The sequence below is a fragment of the Oncorhynchus keta genome, unplaced genomic scaffold (genome assembly GCF_023373465.1).
Source record: "Oncorhynchus keta strain PuntledgeMale-10-30-2019 unplaced genomic scaffold, Oket_V2 Un_scaffold_3531_pilon_pilon, whole genome shotgun sequence".
Classification (NCBI taxonomy): Eukaryota; Metazoa; Chordata; class Actinopteri; order Salmoniformes; family Salmonidae; genus Oncorhynchus; species Oncorhynchus keta.
Window position 1 is genome coordinate 1,579,943 of NW_026290920.1, and position 17,121 is coordinate 1,597,063.

General features: G+C 43.8%; 1 protein-coding gene across 3 annotated transcripts in view; it reads left to right on the plus strand.

Moving 5' to 3' along the window:
* Positions 1–3,205: 3,205 nt before the first annotated feature.
* adamtsl5 (ADAMTS like 5) overlaps positions 3,206–17,121 on the plus strand; it is a 69,902-nt gene continuing 55,986 nt past the window's right edge. The window contains exons 1-2 of one of the 3 annotated variants that reach the window (XM_052515936.1): positions 3,206–4,458; positions 13,787–13,924. Coding sequence is in view for 1 of the 3 variants with exons in the window: in XM_052515935.1 (XP_052371895.1) it covers positions 4,439–4,458 (20 nt within the window). In the remaining 2 variants the exon portion in view is untranslated. The remainder of the gene's footprint in view (positions 4,459–13,786; positions 13,925–17,121) is intronic. The other 2 variants (XM_052515937.1, XM_052515935.1) reach the window with 2 other exon arrangements.

Here is a 17,121-nt window from a genome sequence, read left to right on the forward strand (position 1 = left end):
GGAGGAGGTGTGTGATGGCCTATGGGGAGGAGGTGTGTGATGAGGCCTATGGGGAGGAGGTGTGTGATGAGACCTATGGGAAGGAGGTGTGTGATGAGACCTATGGGAAGGAGGTGTGTGATGAGACCTATGGGAGGAGGTGTGGGACCTATGGGGAGGTGTGTGATGAGACCTATGGGAAGGAGGTGTGTGATGAGACCTATGGGGAGGAGGTGTGTGATGAGACCTATGGGGAGGAGGTGTGTGATGAGGCCTATGGGGAGGAGGTGTGTGATGAGGCCTATGGGGAGGAGGTGTGTGATGAGGCCTATGGGGAGGAGGTGTGTGATGTGGCCTATGGGGAGGAGGTGTGTGATGAGACCTATGGGGAGGAGGTGTGTGATGAGACCTATGGGGAGGAGGTGTGTGATGAGACCTATGGGGAGGAGGTGTGTGATGAGACCTATGGGGAGGAGGTGTGTGATGAGACCTATGGGAAGGAGGTGTGTGATGAGGCCTATGGGGAGGAGGTGTGTGATGAGACCTATGGGAAGGAGGTGTGTGATGAGACCTATGGGGAGGAGGTGTGTGATGAGGCCTATGGGGAGGAGGTGTGTGATGAGGCCTATGGGGAGGAGGTGTGTGATGAGGCCTATGGGGAGGAGGTGTGTGATGTGACCTATGGGGAGGAGGTGTGTGATGAGGCCTATGGGGAGGAGGTGTGTGATGAGACCTATGGGAAGGAGGTGTGTGATGAGGCCTATGGGGAGGAGGTGTGTGATGAGACCTATGGGGAGGAGGTGTGTGATGAGACCTATGGGGAGGAGGTGTGTGATGAGACCTATGGGGAGGAGGTGTGTGATGAGCCTATGGGGAGGAGGTGTGTGATGGCCTATGGGGAGGAGGTGTGTGATGGCCTATGGGGAGGAGGTGTGTGATGTGGCCTATGGGGAGGAGGTGTGTGATGTGGCCTATGGGGAGGAGGTGTGTGATGCGGCCTATGGGGAGGAGGTGTGTGGCCTATGGGGAGAAGGTGTGTGATGGCCTATGGGGAGGAGGTGTGTGATGAGGCCTATGGGGAGGAGGTGTGTGATGTGGCCTATGGGGAGGAGGTGTGTGATGTGGCCTATGGGGAGGAGGTGTGTGATGTGGCCTATGGGGAGGAGGTGTGTGTGGTGGGGAGGAGGTGTGTGGCCTATGGGGAGGAGGTGTGTGATGGCCTATGGGGAGGAGGTGTGTGATGTGGCCTATGGGGAGGAGGTGTGTGATGTGCCTATGGGGAGGAGGTGTGTGATGTGGCCTATGGGGAGGAGGTGTGTGATGGCCTATGGGGAGGATGATGGCCTATGGGGAGGAGGTGTGTGATGGCCTATGGGGAGGAGGTGTGTGATGGCCTATGGGGGGAGGTGTGTGATGTGGCCTATGGGGAGGAGGTGTGTGATGGCCTATGGGGAGGAGGTGTGTGATGGCCTATGGGGAGGAGGTGTGTGATGGCCTATGGGGAGGAGGTGTGTGATGGCCTATGGGGAGGAGGTGTGTGATGTGGCCTATGGAGAGGAGGTGTGTGATAGCCTATGGGGAGGAGGTGTGTGATGGCCTATGGGGAGGAGGTGTGTGATGGCCTATGGGGAGGAGGTGTGTGATGTGGCCTATGGAGAGGAGGTGTGTGATAGCCTATGGGGAGGAGGTGTGTGATGGCCTATGGGGAGGAGGTGTGTGATGGCCTATGGGGAGGAGGTGTGTGATGGCCTATGGGGAGGAGGTGTGTGATGTGGCCTATGGAGAGGAGGTGTGTGATGGCCTATGGGGAGGAGGTGTGTGATGTGGCCTATGGAGAGGAGGTGTGTGATAGCCTATGGGGAGAAGGTGTGTGATGGCCTATGGGGAGGAGGTGTGTGATGGCCTATGGGGAGGAGGTGTGTGATGTGGCCTATGGGGAGGAGGTGTGTGATGTGGCCTATGGGGAGGAGGTGTGTGATGGCCTATGGGGAGGAGGTGTGTGATGAGGTTCAAAGAGCAAAAAGTTTGAATGGCAGCTTGTAGCCATGTAACCTACAGGTCAAGAAGAATGCAGAGCAGAACTTTTGTGTCTGACAGCTACAGTAGCCTGCCACAGACAAATATACACAGTAGGCTTGCTACAGGTAACTGTCAGAATAAAGGAAACACCAACATAAAGTGTCTTCATAGGGTGAGCTCACAGGACAGCTTCAAAGAGGTGTCTCAAATGAGTATAGGGGGTTTAAAGGGTGGGTGTGTGTCTCAGTCACCAGATCTCAACCCAATTGAACACTTAAGGGAGATTCTGGATCAGTGCCTGAGACAGCGTTTTACATCACCATCAACAAAAGGAAGGAATTTTGAAATTTTGTAAGAATGATGCCACATGCCTCCAATAGAGTTCCAGACACTTGTATAATCAATTTGGCATCATTCTTCCACAAGAAATTCCTTAATTTTGTTGTTTTGTTGATGGTGATGTAAAATGCTGTCTCAGGCACTGCTCCAGAATCTCCCATAAGTGTTTAATTGGGTTGAGATCTGGTGACTGAGGCACACACACACACACACACACACACACACACACACACACACACACACACACACACACACACACACACACACACTTTAAAGCCCCTATACTCCTTTGAGACCCTTCTTTCAAAGTCACTGAGATCTCTTCTTCTACGCGCTTAGAAAAAAGGTTATCTACAACCTAGAAGGGTTGTCCCCATTGAGGAACCCTTTGAAGAAACCTTTTGGACTCCAGGTAGAACCCCTTTGGGCTCCAGGTAGAACCGTTTCCACAGAAGGTTCTACATGGAAGTCAAAAGGGAAATCCTATGGTGACAGCCGAAGAACCCTTTTGGAAATCTTTTTCTAAGAGTGCAGCCATGGTAGGCACAACAATGGGCAACTGGGCATTTTTATACATGACCCTAAGCATGTTGTTAATTGCTTAATTAACTCATGAACCACATCTGTGTGAAAGCATCTGCTTTCAATATACTTTGTATCCCTCGTTTATTCAAGTGTTTCCTTTATTTTGACAGTTATGTGTACATAACGCAGTCCCCAACTCTCTAATCATTTCAGACACACAGACTAAAATAGCAGATCCTTCGATTCCTGTTTTTTTTTTTTTTGCGGGGCTACTGAGCGATAGCACTCTCGATTGGACGCGCTGAGTGAAAGGGGGAGTGTTTACTACATGTTCAATGGAATGCAACATAGGGGAGCGGGCCTCAGGTGTAGGCAGCGTGCTGAAGCGATAACTGGATACGCTCAGATATGAGAGAAGCTTTTTTTTCGGCGAGTTTCTTTTTTGACAAGCTGATCCCTATTGGTGAACTATAACTAAAGGGTGGTTGTCGCTTGCGGGGTTGACATTATTTATTGACAGCGTTCTATTCTATCTGAAAAAGGCTTGCGTGTGTAAGATATTCACAAAAGGACTGGGCCCTAAACAACTGGTTTCAATTCAGAGAGAGAGGGACAGGGCTATACCTACCTGTCCTGTTGGTTGCTGGTAGCGGCGTATCAGAAGGATATTATTTTCCGGCTGCAAGTGGAACAGACGTTGACTCATGAAGAATACAGAGGAGTAACCTAGTCATAATTTTATTTGCTTAGCATATCTATTTGTTCGTAATGCTCCACCAACCTGTAAGATCTCGTTCAAAAAAAGTTGCTTAAATGGAAAAAAACACAATTATCCTTGTATTTTTCACAATATTGATTTTGTGCACATGTGAAAATAGACAGCGGTAGGCTAAATCGAACGTTCATGCCATTTTAAGAGCATATGCCTACTGTTCTTATATTAGCCTACCGTTGCTAAATTGCCTGAATTGTAAACCAAATTTGTCAGATTGCAATCTTATTCTTGCCAGTAGTTTAGCCTATGCTTTCTGTACACTAATCTAGCAATCGGGTGTGCGATCACCTGCGCTATTGGCACCATTCCAATGATAAACCATTGCGTTTTCCAATGTTATCCGCATAAAAGTTATCGCTGAGAATAGGACATAATACAAATGTCATTTAATCCTGCACGGCAAGGCGCAGAGCACAGTGTGTGTCCTGTGACATTGCACCTGAATGTCTACTTGGCGAGAGAGATGAGTTTTGCCTCGTCTTCCAAAAGAGATTCGTCGCGCCTTTCGCAGGAAGAACATGGACTAGAACTGGATATATTTGGAACTCGTTGGATAGCCAAACGTTCTAAGCCTGAATGAAAGAGATCACACGTTAATTATCTGGTTATGGTATTTCAACAAAGTATGAATTTCAACAAAATTTGAGCTTAAATTCGTGAACGTTCTCTTGGACTCCACTGACTCCGGGATGCCCAACAAACCAATTGACTGAGCTGAAACTGCTTGGATCATGATGCAAGCGTAAAATTGCACCTGACATCGAATGCAACACAGCTGATCACATTTGACAAGGACCTACTATGTCAACATTACCAACCAGGTAAGATGCAGGTGTATGGTTATAAACGCAGGTGTATGGTTATAAACAGTTTAACATTTGATATAGCCTACAAGTTTATGTACAAGTGTAGCCTATATGCTGAAGTAGCATATGTTTATGCTGAAGTATATGTTTATGACGTTGTACATTTAAAACATATGACGTTGTACATACCTCTGATAAAGTTACCATTAATCCACACAGCCTAATTGTTATAGTGAAAGAAAGGGGAGTATTTAGTGGCCCATATCAAGTGATTTTAAATTTATTTAGAAACTTGGCAAACTCAGACCTAGTCGATTATTACTGTAATCCGAGAGGTGTGTGTGTACGTGCGTGCGCGTGTGCGCGCTACACCAGTTGTTCCCAAACTTTTTATAGTCCCATACCCCTTCAAACATTCAACCTCCAGCTTTGTACCCCTCTAGCACCAGGGTCTTCGTTCTCTCAAATGTTGTTTTTTGCCATCATTGTAAGCCTGCCACACACACTATAAGATACATTTATTAACTTCTTATGGCTGCAGGGGCAGTATTGAGTAGCTTGGATGCCCAGAGGTGCCTAGAGTAAACTGCCTGCTCCCCAGTCCCAGTTGCTAATATATGCATATTATTATTAGCATTGGATAGAACACACTCTGAAGTTTCTAAAACTGTTTGAATGATGTCTGTGAGTAGAACAGAACTCACATGGCAGGCAAAAAACCTGAGAAGAAACAGGAAGTGGAAATCTGAGGTTGGTTGATTTTCAACCCAGCCCCTATTGAATACACAGTGGGATATTGGTTATGTTGCACTTCCTAAGGCTTCCACTAGATGTCAAGCGTCTTTAGAAACTTGAATGATGCTTCTACTGTGATGTGGAGCCGGATGGGAGCTGTTTGAGTCAGTGGTCTGGCAGAGAGCCAGGTCCTGGTCACACGCATTTCACATGATAGCGACTTGCGTTCCATGGCTTTTCTACAGACATAGGAATTCTCCGGTTGGAACGTTATTGAAGATTTATGATAACAACATCCTAAATATTGATTCTATACTAAGTTTGACAAGTTTCTTTGACCTGTAATATAACTTTTTGAAGTTTTCGTTCGGCTGGACCTGCACGAGCGTTTGGATTTGTGTACTAAACGTGCTAACAAAAGTAGCTACTTGGACATAAATAATGGACATTATTGAACAAAACAAACATTTATTGTGGAACTAGGATTCCTGGGAGTGCATTCTGATGAAAATCATCAAAGGTAAGGGAATATTTATAATGTTTTTTCTGATTTCTGTTGACTCCAACATGGCGCATAATTTTTTTTCTTCTGAGTGCCGTCTCAGATTATTGCATGGTTTGCTTTTTCCGTGAAGTTTTTTAAAATCTGACACAGCGGTTGCATTAACTTCTTGACGCACCCATCCCGTATCATTTTCGTCAACATCTGCTGAATTGCAGAGTGCCAAATTCAAATTAAATTACTAAAATTATTACATTTTCATGATATCACAAGTGCAATATAGCAAAACACAATTTAGCTTGTTGTTAATCCACCTGGCATGTCAGATTTCAAAAAAGCTTTTCAGTGAAAGCATTCCAAGCGTTTATGTAAGGACATCTCTCTCAGCAGACAAAACATTACAAACAGCTAGCAGCAAAGTAGATTGGTCATGAAAGTCACAAAAGCAATAAAATGAATGGCTTACCTTTGATGATCTTTGGATGGTTGCACTCACGAGACTCCCAGTTACACAATAAATGTTCCTTTTGTTCCATAAAGATGATTTTATATCCAAAATTCCTCCATTTGTTTGGCGCATTATGTTCAGAAATCCACAGACTCGAGCGGTCACGACGGGGCACACAAATTCCAAATAGTATGCATAAAGTTCGTAGAAACATGTCAAACGTTTTTTATAATCAATCCTCAGGTTGTTTTTACAATATATAATCGATAATATTTCAACCAGACAGTAGCTTCTTCAATAGGAGAGAGAGAGAAAATGTCTGTCCACTCTGTTGGTGCATGCAAAACGCTGCTGGCACCCAGCCATCCACTGACGCGATCTGATCTTTCTTGCTCATTTTTCAGAATAAAAGCCTGAAACTATGTCTAAAGACTGTGCACACCATGTGGAAGCCATAAAAAAGGAATGTGGTTGATATCCCTTTAAATGGAGGGAAGGCATGCAATGGAACAGGGAGCTTTCAAAATAGAACCCACTTCCTGGTTGGATTTTCCTCAGGTTTTCAACTGCAATATCAGTTCTGTTAAACTCACAGACAATATTTTGACAGTTTTGGAAACTTTAGTGTGTTTTCTATCCTAATCTGACAATTGCATACATATTCTGAGCCTGAGAAATAGCCAGGTTCATTTGGGTACGTTTTTCATCCAAACATCAAAATACTGCACCCTACAATCAACAAGTTAAGGAGAGGTATATCTATATTTCCATGTCTAACAATTGTATTCATCAACATTTTAAAATAAGTATTTCTGTAAAATGATGTGGCTCTCTGCAATATCACCGGGTGTTTTTGGAACTAGTGAACGTAACGCGCCAATGTACACTGAGATTTTTAAAAATATAAATATGAACTTTATCAAACAAAACATACATGTATTGTGTTACATGAAGTCCTATGAGTGTCATCTGATGAAGATCATCAAAGGTTAGTTATTCATTTTATCTGTAACGGCGTTCTTCGTTTGTCGAAAGAGAGTCGGACCGAAATGCAGCGTGGTGGTTACTCGTGTCTTTAATGAAAGAATAGCAATACATGAAAAGAACTGAATAACTACAAAACAACAAAACGGAACGTGAAACCTAATACAGCCTATCTGGTGAAACTACACAGAGACAGGAACAATCACCCACGAAATACAAAGTGAAACCCAGGCTACCTAAATACGGTTCCCCATCAGAGACAACAAGAATCACCTGACTCTGATTGAGAACCGCCTCAGGCAGCCAAGCCTATACTAGACACACCCCTAATCAACCACAAACCCAATGCCTACAAAAACCCCAATATGACAATACAATAACCCCATGTCACACCCTGGCCTGAACAAATAATTAAAGAAAACACAAAATACTAAGACCAAGGCGTGACATTATCTCTATTTGTGCTTTTTGTGACTCCTCTCTTTAGCTAGAAAATGGCTGAATTTTTCAGTGAGTTGGTGGTGACCTAACATAATCGTTTGTGGTGCTTTCTCTGTAAAGCCTATTTGAAATCGGACACTGTGGTGGGATTAACAACAAGATTACCTTTAAAACGGTATAAAATACATGTATGTTTGAGGAATTGTAATTTTAATTATTATTAGGAATTTTAATTTCTGTTGTTTTGAATTTGGTGCCCTGCACTTTCACTGGCTGTTGTCATATCGATCCCGTTAATGGGATTGCAGCCATAAGAAGTTTTAAATATAAGAATGAGTGTGAGTTTTCACAACCCGGCTTGTGGGAAGTGACAAAGAGCTCTTATAGGATCAGGGCACAAATAAATAATAAAACCTTATTTGTTCTGTGAATAACTCACCACAGGTTAATGAGAAGGGTGTGCTTGAAAGGATGCAGATAACTCTGCAATGTTGGGTTGTATTGGAGAGAGTCTGTCTTAAATCATTTTCCACACAGTCTGTGTCTATTTAGCTTTCATGCTAGTGAGGGCCGAGAATCCACTCTCACATAGATTTATTTTTGTATTTTTTTTATTTCACCTTCATTTAACCAGGTAGGCTAGTTGAGAACAAGTTCTCATTTGCAACTGCGACCTGGCCAAGATAAAGCATAGCAGTGTGAGCAGACAACACAGAGTTACACATGGAGTAAACAATTAACAAGTCAATAACACAATAGGAAGGAAAAAAAGTGGAGTCTATCTACATTGTGTGCAAAAGGCATGAGGTAGGCGAATAATTACAATTTTGCAGATTAACACTGGAGTGATAAATGATCAGATGGTCATGTACAGGTATAGATATCGGTGTGCAAAAGAGCAGAAAAGTAAATAAATAAAAACAGTATGGGGATGAGGTAGGTAAAAATGGGTGGGCTATTTGCCGATAGACTATGTACAGCTGCAGCGATCGGTTAGCTGCTCAGATAGCAGATGTTTGAAGTTGGTGAGGGAGATAAAAGTCTCCAACTTCAGCGATTTTTGCAATTCGTTCCAGTCACAGGCAGCAGAGAACTGGAACAAAAGGCGGCCAAATGAGGTGTTGGCTTTCGGGATGATCAGTGAGATACACCTGCTGGAGCACGTGCTACGGATGGGTGTTGCCATTGTGACCAGTGAACTGAGATAAGGCGGAGCTTTACCTAGCATGGACTTGTAGATGACCTGGAGCCAGTGGGTCTGGTGACGAATATGTAGCGAGGGCCAGCCAACTAGAGTGTACAAGTCGCAGTGGTGGGTGGTATAAGGTGCTTTAGTGACAAAACGGATGGCACAGTGATAAACTGCATCCAGTTTGCTGAGTAGAGTGTTGGAAGCAATTTTTTAGATGACATCGCCGAAGTCGAGGATCGGTAGGATAGTCAGTTTTACTAGGGTAAGTTTGGCGGCGTGAGTGAAGGAGGCTTTGTTGCGGAATAGAAAGCCGACTCTTGATTTGATTTTCGATTGGAGATGTTTGATGAGTCTGGAAGGAGAGTTTACAGTCTAGCCAGACACCTAGGTACTTATAGATGTCCACATATTCAAGGTTGGAACCATCCAGGGTGGTGATGCTGGTCAGGCGTGCGGGTGCAGGCAGCGAACGGTTGAAAAGCATGCATTTGGTTTTACTAGCGTTTAAGAGCAGTTGGAGGCCATGGAAGGAGTGTTGTATGACATTGAAGCTCGTTTGGAGGTTAGATAGCACAGTGTCCAAGGACGGGCCGGAAGTATATAGAATGGTGTCGTCTGCGTAGAGGTGGATCAGGGAATCACCCGCAGCAAGAGCAACATCATTGATATATACAGAAAAAAGAGTCGGCCCGAGGATTGAACCCTGTGGCACCCCCATAGAGACTTCCAGAGGACCGGACAGCATGCCCTCCGATTTGACACACTGAACTCTGTCTGCAAAGTAGTTGGTGAGCCAGGCAAGGCAGTCATCTGAAAAACCGAGGCTACTGAGTCTGCCGATAAGAATATGGTGATTGACCGATGAAGACGGCTCCTTATATCGATGGCGGTTATGATGTCGTTTAGTACCTTGAGCGTGGCTGAGGTGCACCCGTGACCGGCTCGGAAACCAGATTGCACAGCGGAGAAGGTACGGTGGGATTCGAGATAGTCAGTGACCTGTTTGTTGACTTGGCTTTCGAAGACCTTAGATAGGCAGGGCAGGATGGATGTTGGTCTGTAACAGTTTGGGTCCAGGGTGTCTCCCCCTTTGAAGAGGGGGATGACTGCGGCAGCTTTCCAGTCCTTGGGGATCTCAGACGATATGAGAGGTTGAACAGGCTGGTAATAGGGGTTGCGACAATGGCGGCGGATAGTTTCAGAAATAGAGGGTCCAGATTGTCAAGCCCAGCTGATTTGTACGGGTCCAGGTTTTGCAGCTCTTTCAGAACATCTGCTATCTGGATTTGGGTAAAGGAGAACCTGGAGAGTTTTGATGACGCTCAAAGGGGTAACGAATCCAGATTTTTATGTCATTCGTGTCGGGAAAGTACCTGCGTTATTGCGAACCCAACTCACTCAGCTGCTTCGCTATATCACATTTGACATTGTCCGTAAGGTTGAGTTCATTTGCACACAAAAAAATATACAATGATGGAAAGACCTGTGTGTTGTCCTTGTTAATGCAGACAGAGAAGAGGTCCAACTTCTTAATCAGCCTCAATTTTGTCCCGCACATTTAATATAGTTCCGGAGAGTCCCTGTAATTCTAGATTCAGATCATTCAGGTGAAAAAAAACATCACCCAGACAGGCCAGTCGTGTGAGAAACTCGTCATCATGCAACCAGTCAGACAAGTGAGACTTTTTACAGGCCAGTCAGTAAAAACTTTAAGCTTGTTTCTCAATAAAAAAAAAACATGTCAATACTTTGCCCCTTGATAACCAGCGCACTTCTGTGTGTTGTAAAAGCGTTACATGGTCGCTGCCAATATCATTGCATAGTGCAGAAAATACACAATAGTTCAGGGCCCTGCTTTAACAAAGTTCACCATTTTCACTGTAGTGTCCAAAATGTCTTTCAAGATGTCAGGCATTCCCTTGGCAGTAAGAGCCTCGCGGTGGATGCTGCAGTGTACCTAAGTGGCGTCGGGAGTAACTGCTTGCACGGGCATTACCACTCCACTATGTCTCCCTGTCATGGATTTTGCGCCATCAGTACAGACACCAACATAAGCAGCAGATGCGTTTGGCTACATACGGACCGTTAGTGGAATTCCCACGAGAGAGTAACGGTTCATGTGATTGGATGAGTAACGGTTCATGTGATTGGATGTTAATTCTTTGTCTAGGCTACCTGTATTTGACATTTATTTTTGGCAGTGCAACGAGGCTCCTCAGGTAAGAAAAGAAACCTCACCCAAAAGTATAGACCCTTTGGAAAATATAAATGGACTGTTGGAAAATGTGAATAACATTTTTATTTGGCGTACCCCTGAAGGCATTGCGCGTACCACAGTTTGGGAATACCTGGTCTACACCAAGGGATGGTCGGTGATAAATTCCAGTGTCAGTTTGTCTCCTGTGTGACTGTGTAGCCTACTATATATATATATATATATATAATGGAGTTAGTGTATTAAAGCATCCATGTCTGATTTATCCAATTTAACTATGAAGGTGCTGTGTGATTTGTATATGAGTATATTAAGATTATTTAGAGAACACATGATCTTTTCAACAATAAACAACTGTAAGATTACCTGTGATGTATAGCCCCATGTACATGGTATGTCCTTGAATGGAGGTTGGCTAACACTTAAAAATGTTTATTATTAGGTCTAGTGACTACACATTATGATAAACAAGTGAAAGTTTGGTCTTGAACGCCCTGACAAACATACAGCGTGTGTGTGTACGTGCTTTTGTTTGCTGTGTGTGTGTGTGTGTGTGTAACAGTCCCTATCAGAGTATGATGCAGATACAGTCAGGCATACTCATCAAGAGTGGAGTGAAGTAGCCTTACTAGTCTGAGGTAACCCCCATTCATATACTGAGAGACTGCAGCAGCGTGGCTTGTATAGAAGCCCCTGGCTGTGCATTCCTCTCATCCGGCTCCATTACCTTTATCTCCAAATGTCAGAGGCTATAAATATCCAGCTTCATACGTATCCCATCATGGCAGTTCTACAGAACCGCCCCACTAGAATAAGGGGAGTCTCATGCCAGTTCTACAGAACCGCCCCACTAGAATAAGGGGAGTCTCATGGCTGTTCTACAGAACCGCCCCACTAGAATAAGGGGAGTCTCATGGCTGTTCTACAGAACCGCCCCACTAGAATAAGGGGAGTCTCATGGCTGTTCTACAGAACCGCCCGACTAGAATAAGGGGAGTCTCATGGCTGTTCTACAGAAGCGCCCCACTAGAATAAGGGGAGTCTCATGGCTGTTCTACAGAAGCGCCCCACTAGAATAAGGGGAGTCTCATGGCTGTTCTACAGAAGCGCCCCACTAGAATAAGGGGAGTCTCATGGCTGTTCTACAGAAGCGCCCCACTAGAATAAGGGGAGTCTCATGGCTGTTCTACAGAAGCGCCCCACTAGAATAAGGGGAGTCTCATGGCTGTTGGAATGAGGGGACTTGATTGTGCCTCAATACTCAATCCCTAATAGGAGTTGAGGGGTTTTATTTTCCTGAAGAGTTGAAGTATAATCTACTGTTCCTAGATATTGTATGCTATTCACTGAAGAAGATATTCCTGTGGGGAAATGAGAATCAGAACATCTGGGTGTGCTTTGGGATTTTAGACCTAATGAAGCACTTTTTGACGAAACAAATGCAGTTTTTCTATTAAAAGCACACATAAAATAGCGACTCTTCTCAACTTAATGGACGACATGAGCTTCCTCAGGATCAACCTATGATGTTTCCTTTACTGGTCTGTAGTCTGTCAAATTGGCTAATGTGAGATCAGGTTGAATGCTCGGGACATGAGAGGGATAACAGTCTTTCTCCCAGATCCGTCTCTTAAGGAATGTTTGTTTGGGAGCGAGACAGCTCAATGTACTATGGCACGCTGCTCAAATCCCTCCGGAATGAGTTCCCTAATTAAAGTGACAGCTTCAGAATGTCGATGTCGTCACTCGAGATCTCTTCCCCCGGGGGTGGAATTTCGATCGCTTGGCAATGGGCATGTAATGTTTATGCATGAAGCAGCGTGTAATTGATACTTTAATGAAGGTCATGAATAAGCAGGTCTCATCCTTGATGGTGTAAAGGAGGTTCGGATCAACGTTTGCATGTTTGAAACATGAAGACGTGCGACTGCTCTCCAAGCTCAGGGGCTCCGTGTGCAGGAGACCCGGATACACGGAACCCAAACCGGCTGCGCGATCGTGCATACATTTATTTTGTCCCCCCACACCAAACGCGATCACCACACGCAGGTTAAAATATCAAAACAAACTCTGAACCGATGACATTAATTTGGGGACAGGTCGGAAAGCATTAAAAATGTTATGGTAATTTGTCCTATTTAGCTAACATGCTGTATCTAGCTAATTTGTCCTGGGATATAAACATTGAGTTGTTATTTTACCTGAAATGCACAAGGTCCTCTACTCCGACAATTAATCCACACAGAACAGCCAACCAAATAGTTTCTAGTCATCTCTCCTCCTTCCAGGCTTTTTCATCTTTGATCTTATATGGTGATGGCATCTATACTTTCATAGTATTACCACGACAACCGGCAAAACAGTTTGTCTTTCAATCACCCACGTGGATATAACCAATGAGGAGATGGGAGAGGCAGGACTTGCAGCGTGATCTGCGTCAGAAATAGAAAGAAGTTCTATTTTATCCCTTGGCATCGTAGACAATTGTTGGCGCGTGCGAGCAGTGTGGGTGCAATGATTGAATAGCATGTATTTCTAAATGTATTTTGCACGTAAGGCCATCGGCATACTGGGATTGTGTCTGAATTTCAGATGAATCAAATGTTCTTTCAATGGGAGTCATCAGTTGCCGGATAAATGAAAATGGATGATTGTCTGACAAAAAAACGCACAAACTTTGTCTTTTGACTGATTAAACTCTTGATTTGTGTTGTACTTTTGACAGTTTCATAGTTGTTCCTGAGTCTGTGTGGCAGTAGCCTTAGTACTCTGATCGGTCACACTGTGATATAGCCTCTTCTGTTTTAAACTTTTGACACTATTAAGCAGAGCCATGCCGAGCTGTACTGTGCTGGCCTGGTTATGTACCCACCATAGTTGCTGGAAGTGAAACCTCGCTGGAAATAACAACAATGTGAAAAGAACATACAGTATCTGAGCCGGCACAGTGGACTGACGCTTTGGGTAAGCACAACTATACCTTGTATTTGTGTGCGGTTGGGATATACAGGCCCTGCGAAAGTATTCGGCCCCCTTGAACTTTGCGACCTTTTGCCACATTTCAGGCTTCAAACATAAAGATATAAAACTGTATTTTTTTGTGAAGAATCAACAACAAGTGGGACACAATCATGAAGTGGAACGACATTTATTGGATATTTCAAACTTTTTTAACAAATCAAAAACTGAAAAATTGGGCGTGCAAAATTATTCAGACCCCTTAAGTTAATACTTTGTAGCGCCACCTTTTGCTGCAATTACAGCTGTAAGTCGCTTGAGGTATGTCTCTATCAGTTTTGCACATCGAGAGACTGAAATGTTTTCCCATTCCTCCTTGCAAAACAGCTCGAGCTCAGTGAGGTTGGATGGAGAGCATTTGTGAACAGCAGTTTACAAATGCCGAATACTTTCGCAAGGCACTGTACTAATGATTCAAATAATGTGGATGGATCCTCATTGAGTGACAGTGGAGTGTGGCAGAGTACCCTGTCAGATAAGACTTTACAGGTCAATAGTCACGTCAGGAATGCTATGACTATGATACTTCAGTTGTTTGTCTATATTAATGTCACCTTGCACTTTCTCCCCCAATCACATGTTTATGCGTTAGCTGGAATTCCATTGTACTCTGCTCCCAGATCTGTTTGTGCTGTGTCTCAACTTCTATCATCATATGATTTGGCATGAATGATGACCACACAGATGTAGGATCTTAAATTTTACCAATCTGTCGCAGGAGAACATTCCTGCAATGCAGGAAATGTAGAACTTGTGTATTTGAGGCTTAATGGACAACAGATGTTTCTAATTCCCTCTATGAAATATCAGACTTGATTTTTCATTACGAAAAATGTATCAGCCCCTACAAAAATGGCCATGAATTATCATTCACATTTCCTGTTGCTACAGGATTATTTTCCTGCTGTAGGAGGCTGGTTAAAATTAAGATCCTACAACATTAGGAGTTAGCTACAGTGGGGAGAACAAGTATTTGATACACTGCCGATTTTGCAGGTTTTCCTTACTTACAAAGCATGTAGAGGTCTGTAATTTTTATCATACATACACTTCAACTGTGAGAGACGGAATCTAAAACTAAAATCCAGAAAATCGCATTGTATGATTTTTAAGTAATTAATTAGCATTTTATTGCATGACATAAGTATTTGATACATCAGAAAAGCAGAACTTAATATTTGGTACATAAACCTTTGTTTGCAATTACAGAGATCATACGTTTCCTGTAGTTCTTGACCAGGTTTGCACACACTGCAGCAGGGATTTTGGCCCACTCCTCCATACAGATCTTCTCCAGATCCTTCAGGTTTCAGGGCTGTCGCTGGGCAATACAGACTTTCAGCTCCCTCCAAAGATTTTCTATTGGGTTCAGGTCTGGAGACTGGCTAGGCCACTCCAGGACCTTGAGATGCTTCTTACGGAGCCACTCCTTAGTTGCCCTGGCTGTGTGTTTTGGGCCGTTGTCTTGCTGGAAGACCCAGCTCTTACTGAGGGAAGGAGGTTGTTGGCCAAGATCTCGCGATACATGGCCCCATCAATCCTCCCCTCAATACGGTGCAGTCGTCCTGTCCCCTTTGCAGAAAAGCATCCCCAAAGAATGATGCTTCCACCTCCATGCTTCACGGTTGGGATGGTGTTCTTGGGGTTGTACTCATCCTTCTTCTTCCTCCAAACACGGCGAGTGGAGTTTAGACCAAAAAGCTCTATTTTTGTCTCTTCAGACCACATGACCTTCTCCCATTCTTCCTCTGGATCATCCAGATGGTCAATGGCAAACTTCAGACGGGCCTGGACATGCGCCGGCTTGATCAGGGGGACCTTGCGTGCCCTGCAGGATTTTAATCCATGACGGCGTAGTGTGTTACTAATGGTTTTCTTTGAGACTGTGGTCCCAGCTCTCTTCAGGTCATTGACCAGGTCCTGCCGTGTAGTTCTGGGCTGATCCCTCACCTTCCTCATGATCATTGATGCCCCACGAGGTGAAATCTTGCATGGAGCCCCAGACCGAGGGTGATTGTCCTTGATCTGCCATTTTCTAATAATTGCGCCAACAGTTGTTGCATTCTCACCAAGCTGCTTGCCTATTGTCCTGTAGCCCATCCCAGCCTTGTGCATGTCTACAATTTTATCCCTGATGTCCTTACACAGCTCTCTGGTCTTGGCCATTGTGGAGAGGTTGGAGTCTGTTTGATTGAGTGTGTGGACAGGTGTCTTTTATACAGGTAACGAGTTCAAACCGGTGCAGTTAATACAGGTAATGAGTGGAGAACAGGAGGGCGTCTGAAAGAAAAACTAACAGGTCTGTGAGAGCTGGAATTCTTACTGGTTGGTAGGTGATCAAATACTTATGTCATGCATTAAAATGCAAATTAATTACTTAAAAATCATACCATGTGATTTTCTAGATTTTTGTTTTAGATTCCGTCTCTCACAGTTGAAGTGTACCTATGATAAAACATTACAGACCTCTACATGCTTTGTAAGTAGGAAAACCTGCAATATCGGCAGTGTATCAAATACTTGTTCTCCCCACTGTATACAGCACAAACAGACCTGGGACACTCCAAAATCTCTAGCCACTTTAATAATAAAAAAAATGGATGTAATAATTCTATCACTAGTCACTTTAAACAATGCCACTTTATATAATGTTTACATACCCTACATTACTCGTCTCATATGTATATACTGTACTCTACTATCTACTCCATCTTGCTTATGCCGCACGGCCATCACTCATCCATATATTTATATATACATATTCTTATTAATTCCTTTACACTTGTGTGTATAAGGTAGTTGTTGTGAAATTGTTAGATTACTTGTTAGATATGACTGAACGGTTGGAACTAGAAGCACAAGCATTTCCCTACACTCGCATTAACATCTGCTAACCATGTGTATGTGACCATTAACATCTGCTAACCATGTGCATGTTACCATTAACATCTGCTAACCATGTGTATGTGACCATTAACATCTGATAACCATGTGTATGTGACCATTAACATCTGCTAACCATGTGTATGTGACCATTAACATCTGCTAACCATGTGTATGTGACCATTAACATCTGCTAACCATGTGCTAACCATGTATGTGACCATTAACATCTGCTAACCATGTGACCATTATGTGACCAT